This window comes from Drosophila persimilis, unplaced genomic scaffold (genome assembly GCF_003286085.1).
Source record: "Drosophila persimilis strain 14011-0111.01,24,50 unplaced genomic scaffold, DperRS2 tig00000000-arrow-pilon, whole genome shotgun sequence".
Taxonomy (NCBI): domain Eukaryota; kingdom Metazoa; phylum Arthropoda; class Insecta; order Diptera; family Drosophilidae; genus Drosophila; species Drosophila persimilis.
In genome coordinates, this window is record NW_020825288.1 from 20,417,106 (window position 1) to 20,430,618 (window position 13,513).

The 13,513-nt window shown below is 46.5% G+C and overlaps 1 protein-coding gene across 4 annotated transcripts; it reads right to left on the minus strand.

The window, feature by feature from the left end:
* Positions 1-21: 21 nt before the first annotated feature.
* On the minus strand, positions 22-12,543 carry LOC6591893 (neurofibromin). Of its 4 annotated transcripts, none has more exons than XM_026984347.1 (17): positions 12,418-12,542; positions 12,031-12,174; positions 11,575-11,959; positions 11,374-11,515; positions 10,729-11,322; positions 10,350-10,671; positions 9,743-10,295; positions 7,553-9,682; positions 6,881-7,487; positions 4,467-6,822; positions 4,150-4,407; positions 3,846-3,941; positions 3,202-3,291; positions 2,641-2,843; positions 2,393-2,579; positions 2,166-2,331; positions 22-979 (listed from the first exon to the last, which is right to left on the minus strand). In XM_026984347.1, the coding sequence occupies exons 1-17, from the start codon at positions 12,475-12,477 to the stop codon at positions 972-974; spliced, it is 8,301 nt and encodes a 2,766-aa protein (XP_026840148.1). In that variant the 5' UTR covers positions 12,478-12,542; the 3' UTR covers positions 22-971. The 4 variants fall into 4 exon arrangements, with proteins under 4 accessions (XP_026840148.1, XP_026840149.1, XP_002016911.1 ...); XM_002016875.2 differs by lacking the exon at positions 22-979 and adding an exon at positions 1,673-1,974 and having other exon boundaries at positions 12,418-12,543; XM_026984348.1 differs by lacking the exon at positions 3,202-3,291 and having other exon boundaries at positions 12,418-12,541.
* Positions 12,544-13,513: the final 970 nt, after the last annotated feature.

Consider the following 13,513-nt stretch of genomic DNA (forward strand, 5'->3'; position numbering starts at 1 on the left):
ATTCTTGTGCTAGAAGGTAAGTTTAACTGTCTAAATTGTTGCGTTTATTGTTTAATAAGAGGTACAAGTGTGTTTAACATTCGTAGTGGTGTTCTTTCGCTAACAACTCTATTTCGATTTAAAAATCGTTTTTGTTGGCTTACAACTAATTTGAATTAAAAGGGACTGCTGGTTTGTGATTTTAGCATAGGTATAAGGGGGTTTTTGTTCGGTTAGTTTGGGTGTTCGTTGGAGAAACATATGTTGGTGAAATAAATAGGTAGGTGTTAATGAATGATGAACTTAGGTGGAAAACAATAATAATAATTACAATAAAAATAAATGCCATTTCATACAGTTGCAGCGCGGGGAGATTCTCGTATAATACAAAAGAATTCAGAGGACATGCCCGTCGGGGCATGCCAGTTTCTTAAAGCTTTATGTTCTTTTCGTGTTCGTTTCGTTTGATTTTATAGTTGTTTTTGTTTTTTGCTGTTTGCTTGGTTAACTCCGTTGGGCCTCGGCCGTGGTCGTCTTCTCAGGAACTGGTGATCTTTGTGTACGTGCCTTACAAATTTAAAAATGTACATATTGTACAATCGATATTCGGTAAAAAATATTTCCGTTTGATACATATACTCCTTCTCGTACTCATCTCTCCTATCATCGTCATCTATGCGTTTGCAGTTTCATTGAAGGCCTTTCCATTCCGTATCCATTCTACACATTCTATATGTATATATATATATATATACAATATTTTTACATTTATCTCTTATCGCTCTCACATCTGGTCGACTGGACATCTCTCTGGACATTCTATACATACATGTATCAATATATAAACACTCTATAGCTTTTTGTACGACTTTCTGTGGGGGGCAGGGGTTTTGTTTTCCCTTTCTCTAAAAGCACTTTTTAAACAGATTTAGGAAACGGATTACTCTTGCGACAAGTGTGGTACGTCTAGTGCGCGGGTCTGTAGTTGTTATTCATGCAGCTGAAAATAAGACAAAAGTTTGTATAAACACATCGAGGGTAGGAATATTTTGGGAGGAAAAAGAAGAGCGGGTTAACAAAGCGGTAGGGACTTAACAATGTTACTTATTTCTTATCTTGATTTCATTGAACGTTTTTTTTGTATAAAATTCAAATTGTAATAAAAATATACATATCATATATAAAATCTTGATGTATTTGATAAATCTGATTTCATTTCTAGTTAGGTTTACGGTTAAAAGCTACTGAAAATCGAAAGAATTATTGGCAAGTGGAACGTGTTCTTAGGTATTCTATTGATTATATATTCTCTGGGCATGCATATCATAAAAATATGTATTCTGATTGCTGTTACAATGTAACATTTGGTGTTTTCTCCTCGTTTCTTTCAGCGCTGGTTAAGTCCTTTGTTTCGTATTGGAACAACAAAAGGTATGGCAAAACTACACTACGCTACATAATCGTAAGGTGCGTATAAGTTACACAAATATTATCGAAAATATGTATGCTGTAAATGCTTTAAGGTACCATATACATATACATATAAGTATATAATTATCAAATGTTTTCAAACATCAATTCGCTAATAAGTCATACATAATGTGTAGTGCATTATCTTGTGGGCTTTTCCTTTTTCCGAGTGTTTAACAATTTTCATTTCGATCAATCAATCAATCGCTCTTTGTGTTTCGATTTGGCAAAGCTTAGATAACTACAAAATACATTTATTTTTGAATATTTTGAATATTTTCGTGTATGCTGGGGCGACATTCATTGTCAATATTCAGCTGTTCAAATCTGTTTAGCAATTATATGTATATTTGGAATTAGTTGCAATTTTACTATTAGTGTTTTCTAGTTTTGTTTGGAAGTTTCAATGTGATGGACTGTCGTTAATTCGATGTTTGGCGCGTGATTTGCTGTGAGAGGCACGTCGCAGGCTGCTAGCGCTGCCCGGGCAATTGTCATAAAAATCTAATGATTCCGATGAGAATGCTATATAATATAATCGGTGTGATACAAAGAAAAGGTTAAATTTGAGTAAATAGTATTGTTTATACAATTGTCAGTGTTCATTCGACTGGGAATGCTAGTGTAGGAAAAGAAACTCTCTAGGTTAAGCATTGCATTGTACGATTTTGTGCTCGGTATAAGCTATATATACCGTAAAAGCTGCATCTACGCACCTTTATCCGTGGGCGACCCCAAGGTCAGGCTGCTCAAGCTGGAGCTCAGGTTGTAGGGACGCGGCGAGGGTGGTACTGGTGCAGTTTCATCGCCCGGCAAGCACGTCTCAACCATGGCTTCCAAGCAGTTGACGAAGAGCTCTGAGGATTCACCCATCATGTTGTACTGGAAATATTGAAATATAATTATTAATTTTTGCTATACACTTTCTAGGCAAAAAACCCACCTTGGTAAATGGACCAGCAAAGCGCCAAAGTCCGCCAAATCCGCAGCTCTGCAAGAAGTGCAGCTGCTGCTGGGAGGGATCTTCGCTGGCCAGCATATTCTGGATAATGTTCTGCACAGAGTTGAGCACAACCTGATCGTGCGACACTGACAATATATTGTTGATCTTTTGGTCCAGCAACGAATGGCTGAAATACGAATATATACTTAAGTTAAACTAGATCAGAATAATTTGAAAGATCCACTTACATGACTGGAAACACTTTGGGAAAGACCACAGATCCTTCGGCTAAATACTGGTACAATACGCGAGTTTCTCCCTCATCCGACGAGTACTTGACCAAGGTGGCTAGCACAGTGAGGACCAAGGCTTGGATGGATAAATCGGGTAGAACTTCGGGATCAAGTAGGACATTCGACTCGTTGGATACCGAAGAGCGTGAGCCGCGTTCCTGTTTCGGAATATGTTTTCAAAATGTTTTATCAACTTGTTTGAGCAAAATCACAACCTAAGACACACACACATAGATATACGTTTTGAAAAAAGGTTCGTGAAGATGTTGTCTACCATAAGAAAAAAAGGGTGTACGAAATGTGCAATGATCTGGATGGATGGAATAGAACTTTGCCATCATGCAGTGCCATGCAGAGAAACAAAACAAAAAAGAATAAGGATAAAAGTAGGAGGACACGAAACACAAATATGTTTTCTTTTGAGTGGGTTTTTAGTAGAGAGAACTTAGAGAGAACGAGTTAGGAGGATAGATGTTAGTTTTAGCTAAGAGATAAGTTATGTTTGTAGAGCAATACCTGACGTTCTTCGATGCCGGTGGCATTGTTCGGATCTTTGGTTGTTGGCACCGAGAATGAGCGCTGAGTTTTGAATAAAACCCTCGCATTCTACGGATGTACAATTTAATGTTGTTTGTTGTTTTTCATAGTGTTGATGTTGACCAAATCAAACGCAAATCAAATGACAATGTTCATGCGTACAGTATTAGCATTAGTGGTAGAGTAGTGGTGTAGTGGTAGGTGGCAATAGATATAGGAGTCGTTTATATAGGATATATTGATTGATATATTGATGAGAGTTACAAGCACCAATTAGATGTAGTAAGAGTCGGCAGGCAGGCATATAAACGGTATATATACGAGTATACATTGTGATTTATATGTATGTAACGTAACGTTTTTTGTTTTTTTTTTTATAAATCATAAAAAGAGAAACAAGAAAACATCATTGAACGATTATTAGTTATGCAAAGGCTGATCTCTCGCTCGATCTGATAGATATAGTCGGATATAGTGGGGATATAGTACCACATAGAAATATATAGAGACTCAAATAGATAGCCAAAAGTTACTATAGCAGATGGTTATAACAACTTTTGTACAGCGAATTTCGAACACGTTGGGGGCAGTTGGGGAGTGCGAGTACGCCTGTGGGTCTTTACCTGTAGAGTGGGAACCTTGTGCTGGCGGGCAAACTGCAGGGCGGACTGATCGAGTATGTCCCAACTCTTTTGTCGTCGCGACAAGGGCTGGCCAATCTATTTGTGGGTGGAAAAACATATATATCTCACTATATGTACATAGTAGTAGGATTATATGAAAGATCCCCGTATGTTTAGGCTTTCAATGAAAGGGACTTTTATAGAGTGCAGGGCATTCTACAATGGATGTGTACCAATGTTTTCTGCACCATTTCACAGAATCTACAGGGAGCCTATCTCTCCCAGTTTTGATTTATTGTCTTACAGCCTGAACTCCTCCATTGGACAATTCCGCATTCTCCACGCTGCCACTGAGGTCGGCCGGCCAGCGTGGCAGGGCATGCTTCACATGACAGCGGGAGCGCACTTCCTCGGACACAGCCACAAGAGCTGTCAGATAGGCCACACTGTCGGGCGTCACCTCGAACTTGTCGCGGTGCAGGGGCTTGGCTATGATGCCCAGCAGCATGGTCAGAACACGTGATGTCCGCGATACTGTGGTCGGTGTGGGATGACGGAAGCCCTAGTGAATGAAATATTATTTAAGAGTATTGTTTACTCCAACTAGTGTCCAATCCTCACCTTTATCAAATGCCCGACTAGGGCAAAGTGAAAGTTGCTACGGAATGAAAGTCCTACGGCATGGTCCAGCTGTTTGAAGTGCCACTCGAGCTTCTCGCGAGTCTTCATCATGACCTCGGCTATGGTTTCCTTCTTGTCAAAACATCCCTGAGACTTGAGCGTGTGCAGGTTCTGTTCGAGCAGTGCCAGCCCAGCTCCATAGAGGGTAATCTCGTCCAACTGTAGCACTGAGATGGCCACCCAGAAAAGGGCTCGATGGATGGGCGATTCGGGTCGCAGCAGTGGTTGAATGCGCGTCAGGCACATGACCAATGCCTCGATTAGGATTAGATCATTAAACGATTCCAGAGCCTTGACCAGAATACGCAGCAATTGCTTCACCTCGTGATCCGTCACACTCTTGCTGATGCAGCCATAGACGATGAGGGCACGCGGCTGCAGAGCCGGATTGTAGCAGAAGGCAAAGCTGCGGGCCAGCGAGGTCCAAGTTTGCAGCCATTCGCAATCGGGGACATCGCGCATACAGGCCTCCATTATCTCAAGCAGGGCATCCGTAATGACCTCCAGCGAGGGCAGCGACAGTCGTTCCCGATCCGCAGGCAATGGCTGCGTGACGCGCTCATTGCCGAGCCACTTGTCCGTGGGATGGCGGCAGCTTGACCGGAAGGCGGTCACTGCCGCCGACTTGACCTTGCTGATGCCGAAGAGTAAGTAGAATTTGGGCAGCGAGAACTCGTCCAGTGAGAGCCGCAACACCCGCTGGGCCTCCTCCGAGAAGGAGGGATTTGTGCAGGTGCACAGCGAGTGAATGATATTGATCACCAGGCCATGGGTGGAGGCCCTCATCGACAGGGATCCAGAGCAGACCAGAAACGTGATCGTGTGGAACAGATATGGCACCGAAGTGGCCACGTCTAGGCAGTTGTTGAAGGACAACATTAGTAGATAGCGTCCCAGTATGGCTATGTCGTCCCACATCATGTGCTGCTCCAGATACTGAGTGGGATTCGTGCACGACTTATCCATCACGCGACACATGCGCGTGATCACCTTCTTGGACACCAACTGAACGTTGGCCGAGGCCAGGGCCACCGCCGTGTCGGCCATAATCTCCACCTGGGGCGACCCCAACCCATACGTGATCGATTTGTGCAGGAAATTATCCAAAACCATATCGATGAGCTCTGGTATCTGACCAATGGAGCCCCAGATCTTGGCCTGCACCGATGGGTACATTTCCTTCTGGTCGATGGTCAGGTTGATCAGCTTGTCCAGGATCTGGGATACCTTCAGCTTCTTGGCATCGTCGTTGGATTTGCAGAACTTGACCAGATTCTTCAGCCAGGGCGTCATGTACTCCAAACACAAGTGCTTCAGCTCGATGGTGCTGCGCTGGAAGCCCTGGATGGACTCTTCGAGGAACTCCAGTGTCAAATGCGGCTCATTGGTGGCTAGTTTCTCGCTGACCGACTTGATGAAGATGGTATTGTTCGAAGGTATGCACAGTCCCTGCGTTTCTAGCAGCTGCCCCTCAATCTTCAGGTCAAAGGTGGCTGTCAGAGCACACAGCAGGTTGTAGGCAGCTGTCCGTAGATTGGGATCGCACGAGCCCAGATTTAGCAGTGCCATATTCAGGAGTGTACCCGGCACGTCCTTCGGTCTGATCTTCTGGTGTACTGTCACCGAATCCGGCTGGCTCAGCTCCCAGCGGTTCCGTATGTGGATAATGGCCTGGACAATGTTGTCGCAGTCATTGTGTATGAAACTCAACTGGCCGCTTTCGTTGGTTATCGAAAGCGTGAACTGATTGTCGTCCACCAGGCACACCTCCTCTATTTCCGAGGCATAGTAGACATCATTCAGGAGCACCGAGTGGGCCAACACTTTGGTCTTTTCCGCCGACGTGATCTGCAGTGCGGTGGGACCCACTTTAATGGCCACCTTGGTGTCCTTGTGGCTCAGCTTCAGGGCATTGCTAAACACCTTGAGATCCTCATCCAGCGAGAGTGTGGCTCCCGGCAGCTTCTGCTGCTCGGCATCAATGTAGTCCGTGAGCTTGTTCGGTGACTCCAGGAACATGAGCTTGCGATTCCCTTTGAGTGGGGCCAGAATGCGATCGTGGAACTTTGTATACTCGCGCACCCACGAGTTGCAGTTGTATATGTACACCGCATGGACATTCTCGTAGGCAACAGTCGGCAGCACATAGAACCACTTCTGCAGGAACTCTGTGCGGAAGCGGTTGTCCGAGCAGGTGTGTGTAAAATCAATCACCACCTCGAAGGGAGAGTGGCAGAAGGGCTTCAATGTGAGTATGACATGGTAGATCAGTAGATCCCCGTTTGTCTCACCAATCCTTGAAGAAAAGAATTAAGTTTTAGCTGAATTTGTAATAGAATGGGGTGGGCACTCACTTGTATCGCCTGGCTATATAGTAGAACACGGGATAGCCCGATTTGCTGGTACCCGCCTGGTAGAATATATTCATGGACTTGAGTGTCTTGAACTCCTCCTTCTCGTGCATCTGATGCTTGACCATGATCTCCTCGAAATTCGTGGACGACATATCGATGGAGCTCCAGCGTGCGTACGAACTGAACATCATGTGCGAATCCACGGGCTTGTGCTCTGGTGGCCCGAGGTAGGCCAACAGAGTGGCCATTTTATCAAAGGGTCGCCTGCCCACAGCCTTGTGATCGCGACTGCTGGAGAGATAGTCGCCAATCTTCTCCTGATGCGTCCACAGAAGTCGATGCAGTGCCAAAACATTCGCATCCGAAATGAAGCTCATGCTGTGCGATGTCTGATCCACGGTCTCGCAATCGGAGGCTATCTGTATGAAGAAACGACGACCCGCCTCGAAGTGATCGCGCAGGAAATCGTTGAAGCACAGCATGTGCTGCTCCTTGGAGAACTCTACATGATTGGCAATATTCTGCAGGATCTTCGACATCAGCATGAGACCGCGCTTGGCCGAGCTGTGGACCTGCTTATCAACAATGCCCAATTCCTGAGGGGAAACTAAAGGGCAAAATAAAGGGCAGTGATTAGCGTTTTGGATTGTGGATTGTATGTAGATCTCTTACCTATGGCGGGGTTTATGAAGCGCAGAAAGATGACTGTGCCCACGGCCCCAATATTGTTTTGCAGCAGATTCGGGAAACGTTTGCTCAGCACCTGGTACAGGCAATGGCACATCGACCGCAGCTGGGGTGGAAAGCGATCCGAAGAGTTAGTTATGGCATCAAAAACCTTCTGCGTTAGGGCTATCAAATTGTCGCGATGCTGTTCGATATCCTCTCCAGCCTCCAGTCGGGCCGGGTCCACCTCGAAGCAGGTCTCCTCCTGTTCGTCCAGCAGCGGACGAATGAGTGGCTCCAACAGCATTTGCAGATAGCTGGCACCATAGATCTTGAAGCAAAATGCCATGATCTTGCTGCCCAGAGAGTTGCCACGAAAGAGCGTCTGCATGCAGTCGGAGACCTCCACCTCGCGGTAGAACATGTTCCACAGCAGGGGCGACAGCAAGTGCTTGGCATCGAACAGGGTGACCAGAACCCGCGCCAGTTCATCCATTTGGGAAGTGGTAACCACATTGGCCAGTGCCATGGCAATGGGCAGCTCTCCCTTGTCGCTGATCATCGTCACCAGCTGCACCAACTGCTCGAAGCGATCGGCCAGCACCGTTTCGGCCAGAGTGTCGAACTCTGTGCCCTGCTGCAGGATTTGTGTGAGTACCTCCATGAAGGCGGCTCGCGTCTGCAGATCGGGATTGTAGCCCAGGTCAATCGAGTGCATCAATCCAGAGTCTATGTTGGCACCCAGCAGATTCGACATGGCCTGTATGGTGGCATTTCTCAGGGCCGTCAGTTTACCGGCTGCCATTCGTGGCCGTGGCGGCAACAACGGTGTGTTGTTTAGCTCCTTTTCCGCCTCCGAGCTGTCGATGCAGTCGTTCAAGAGGTTCATGAACAACGTAAAATACTTCAAAAAGAGCGCACTCTTGGCATCCATTAGATCGCCACGATCCGATTCCTCGGGCTGCAGTGGCAGGCCACGGAGCAGAGCGGCCACCGCCTCCATGCATGCCTGATCCAGGTCTCGGAAGATCAGCGATGTGTTGGTCAAAATGGCCGCATCCGCCGAGCTGGGCGGTGCGATCTGATGGGATGTGCCCATCACCCAGTCGGTCAGGTACTCCACCAGCTTGTTTCGGAACTTCATCTCCTGGCGGAAGGCCAGATCGTCGCGTCGCTTCATCATCACCTCCACCAGCTGGCAGAGTTTTGTCTTCACTCGAATTGCATAAACGGTCATGTCCAGATGGCGTACATACCGCACGATGCCCAGCATCATGCCCTCGATGCTCGTCACCCCCAAGTGCTCCGAGGGCGAGGGTTGTTCGTTGTTTGGGTCCTTGCTGGCCTTGGGATCCAGTATCGACTTCATGATGTAGATCGTGTGCTCAATAAACTGCGTATTGATGTCCGTCACATTGACATTCACTTGGCCCTGCTGGTCGAAGAACTTCTCCACAATGGCCCTGATCTGATCGAAGAGTATGGGATACAGCTGGGTGGACATTTCCTCACCCACCAGCTCCTTCACATTCTTCTGGATGTTGAGGCCGATCTTCTCGTTGCTGCAAACCAGCAGACGCAGCAGTTGTCCAATGAACTGCGTCACGGGGCAATAGCTGACATCCTGTGGCGGGGCTGGTGGTAGCGTCGATAGGGATACAGTGCTGGGGTGCAGTGAGCCATGCCCGGAGCTTGTGGAGCTCGAGTACAGCGAGGTCTGAGCCAACGAGCCCAAGGAGGCATTATTCTGGGACTGCTGCAGCAGTGTCTGACGGCTGCTGCAGCGTTTGTGCAGGCAAACGCCGCCCAGGGCCAACAGGAACCACGTCATGTTTGCCCATTCGTTGATTTGTTCCTCCAGATCGTGCTCGGAGCTCTGATGGCTCGCCCTACGCTTTCCCATTCCCCGATGGAAGACCTCCGCCTGGCCATCTTCGCCCTTGCATTTGGGATAGGTCTGCAGGACCTTGCTGGACACTTCCCAGTTGCGAAAGGTCTCCTCCCAGGCGGGCTGGACGCCATGGACACAGTGCTCGATCTTGCGCAGCAGCGTCATGATGCGTTTCTGGAGTGTGAGGCGACTCAGCACATTGCCATGTGTGTTGTCAAAGAAGCAAATGCGAGTATCCGTTGCAGCTAAAAAATACAAAATTAATATGATAATTACTTGATAAACAAATGCTTTAATCAACCCACAAGTGGACAACTGTGCCAGCTCCTGGTAGATGTGATAGTTGGGCATAATGAAGCCCACTGTCAGTTCGTCGGAGCTGCAGCATATCTCTGCCTCCTCGCAGAGCAGCCCAAAGCAGGAGAGCGATGTCAGCACTGCATCCAAGTCCACGCTCCACAAATACATGAAGAACACCACCTCCATTTTGATATGTGCCTGCTTGCAGATGGCTATCTGGCTCCCCACATGAGCATAGTCCTTGTGCCGCTGCAGGAAAGTGTTGCGGCAGATCAGTATCTCGCGCAGCCACTTCAGCACATCCGTATAGTTGGCAATTTGGTGCTGGATTAGCTTCTGAGAAATGGAGAACAGCACCTGAGAGCTCACGTCCCAGAATGTGTTGATGGGCGCCTCGGGATTCCAGACTTCTATTTTCTCTGGTGCGTGCAGGGCCAGCAGGGCTTCCATGGCCTCCTGTGCCACATCTGGCATTGTCGTTTGATGCACTAGGCTCACCAAACCGTTGATTAGCTCTAGAGTAGAGCTTTGTACCTCATGGGCCACTTTTCCTTGGGTCTGCAATCGAGACATTAAAGCAAGAGCTTGGCTATATAATCATTCAGAACTTACATTCAGCAGCAGCGTGGGATCAGCGTGTATCAGTCGCACAAGCAGCAGCAATAGCATCTTGTGGGCCGGTCCCTCCTCGGCGCGTGTCAGCCCCTTTTGCGTGTCCTTGGACTTGAGCGTCAGGGAGGTAATGTAGCGCAATGGCGTGTGGGCTATGTACCCTTGGGTGGCCTTATTTAGGGTATCCGTAAACAAAGCACGCAGCTCCGCAGACCGATAGTGGACGACTTCGGTCTGTGGCCACCAGGACAGACGGGGCTGGTTGACAATGCGGAAGGGATTCTTGTTTTGCAGTCGGAAATCCACATAGATGTGGGCCAATCTGGAAGGGAGAAACTTTATTAGGCACCGAAGATGATGAAATACGCTTCTTGATTACCTCAACAGCGAGCACACAATAACAAAATGATAGGCTTGCGGCGAGGATAGATTCAGGCACACCTTCAGAGCCTCAATGTTGTGCGGACTGATGCGGAAACAGGACACCCAGCAGTCGATCATTAACTCGATGTCGGCAAAGTTATAGCCCTGGCCGCGGGAGAACGGCTTGGCCGGGTTAAACAGCAACGCTTTCAGATCGTTGATGAAGTATTGCACCAGCTTGAAGACCACATTGTTGGAGTCCGTGATATTGATGTACGTGGAGGCTTTGCAAAGCTTTACACAGGCAATTGCCGAGGATTCTGTGACCTGTTTCGATGGCGAATGCTGACCCAAGCCCCGCTTGATGCTCTCGATAAACTGCCTGGCCGAAAAGTCCTTGTCCTTGTCCCGCGATGCCGACTGTGTGGACTTTGAAGGCACCTTTTCCTTCTCTTTCTCCTTTTCCGACTGCTGCAGCTCGTTGACGGTGGCCTCCAGGCTGGAGGGATTCAATATCAACAGCAACATTTGCAGGGGCCAGACCATGGTCTTGCTTTTCTTATTTTCGGTCTTGAAATACTCCACGAAGTCCAGCAGTGGCTCCCAGCAACTGTAAGGTAAGGCTTAATGCTGGCCAAATAAAAGGCAAACCATTACGTACGTGGATATATCTCGATTGGTGCCTCGCTGCAGGTCCTGGAACTCCTGTGGGTGATACTCAATCCAGTTCCAAATGGCCTTCTCCAGGGAGTAAAGTAAAATCAAAGGTGGAGCGCGCTTTGAGCGAAACTTTGTAATGGTTTCTGTAATATAGAGAGGCCTTTTTAGTATATATAGAACTAAATATTTAAGAACTATTTACCTTGTAGTAGCTTGGTAAGTTTAATCATATCCATATCGATGTGTTGTATCAATTCGATGTCATTGTAATCGGGATTTTCCTCCGAGCATGATGTTAGCTCCTGAATCCTTGCCGAGATGCGATTGAAAACAGCCGAGAAGTGATTTTGGGACAGGGCAAAGAGCACCTTGGAGGCCAGGGCCTTCAATTGGGCTGCATTCGGGTTACTGTCGCTCTGCACGTCCACAAATTGTGAGATTTCACGCAGCAGCAGCTTCACATTCATGGCCTCCTCAAAGCGGGCCGTGTCCTTGGTCTGATTGGTAAGACACCGCTCGAGGGTGGTCAGTATGATGACCAGAGATTCGAAATAGCAACGTTCTGGCTCGTATCGGTTTTGTAGTGCCTACAAAAATTGATGTTTTGAATTTGAAAATTAAAAACTGTGTGTATTCACTTGCACTTGTGTTCACTTACAGCCTCGTTGACGCGCTGGAGCATTTTTGTTAGGCCTGAAATGACCAGCGAGAAGCGGTAGCGCGATATGTGGATAAGGCATGCCACCAGTTGGTCCTGGCTCATACGTGCTTGTGTCCCATAAGCACCGATACGGTTCGGCAGCTGCAAAAGAAAAAGGGAGAAACGCATTTAATTGATTATTTCCATTTCATTCATCCATTCATGGGGGTTGCCGTTGCCTCCACCTCCCCCTCTCCCTCCCACATTGGAGCCCCATTGAGAAAAGAGCAGGAGCAGCATGCGGATAGGGAGGATGGGAGGAGGCAGGCGCTGAGCAGCAGGTACATTTTTTCGCCTTGGCATTGGCCGAAACGCAACACCTGAAAACGTTGGAAAAACACATGCCTGATCTTCGAAGCGCGCCAGTAGAGCACTTGCCCACTCGCCAGGCTTTTGAGTAGCCATTTTGTGTGGTTTTTGCAATTGTTTAAAGCCTTTTTACTGCATTTTTTGATTAAATTAAAGACCCGACCCACAACGGCGCCCACAGAGCGGCAACAAAAACTACTGTTACTTTGGCCACACTAAAAATAGTGTCCCTTTGGTCACACTAATCAAACGATAGTGCGCGCTCTCTATAAATATTTGCACTATCGATAAGTACCGCCTTCATATTATTCAGGGGACTCCTGAATTGGTTTCAGGCAAAATCCCCCGCAAAATTAAAAGAAAAAAACATATTATGTTCAAATTAATGTACTGTAATACATTAGGTAATATTATTTTTTTTTAAATAAAGGAGCACCATCCTAATCACCAACTTTTCATATACCCCTATTTCGATATCGATACTATCGACAGACAGACACAAATTGACAGATGTTGGCGCGCATATTAAATTCCATAATATAACCACACAATAAATACAAAAGGAATGATCAAACCTAAATTAAGGGAAACGTCGTTGATAGCTGGAATTCTAAATTTATTATAAAACTGTTCTGCGTCCAGCTTTCATATCCGGCCTCCCACGTAGTTGAAAATCCATTACCTGATCCAACACTCCGACTACTTGGTTCCGTTTACAGGTTCCCCTCGGTTCCGTTCATATGAACTGCGAAGACCGCGTTGCTTAAAAGTATTATAAATCATTTTCAATTGTTAGTTATAATTCGTTTATTTAATGTTGTTAATGCATAACAAATTATTACTATTTAATATTGTTGATAGTATTCCTCTGTTTTAGCCGGTGTTACTGTGTCTCTTGTTTGGTTGGAGTGTGTGTGGGGGTTTTCGTGCAAATTATACATAATTTACAGTAATACTAATCAAATATTTGTAATTTTCAGCATTTCGAGCAGTAGTGATTTAGAGTTTCGTCCAACATTCGTTATAAATTATTTAATTGTTCTATTCGTGGTATAAAGTTAGTTTTTTGCTACCTAAAAACACATTTACAGTCGCATATAGGATAGTTATGTATATATATTTCATTTATTGA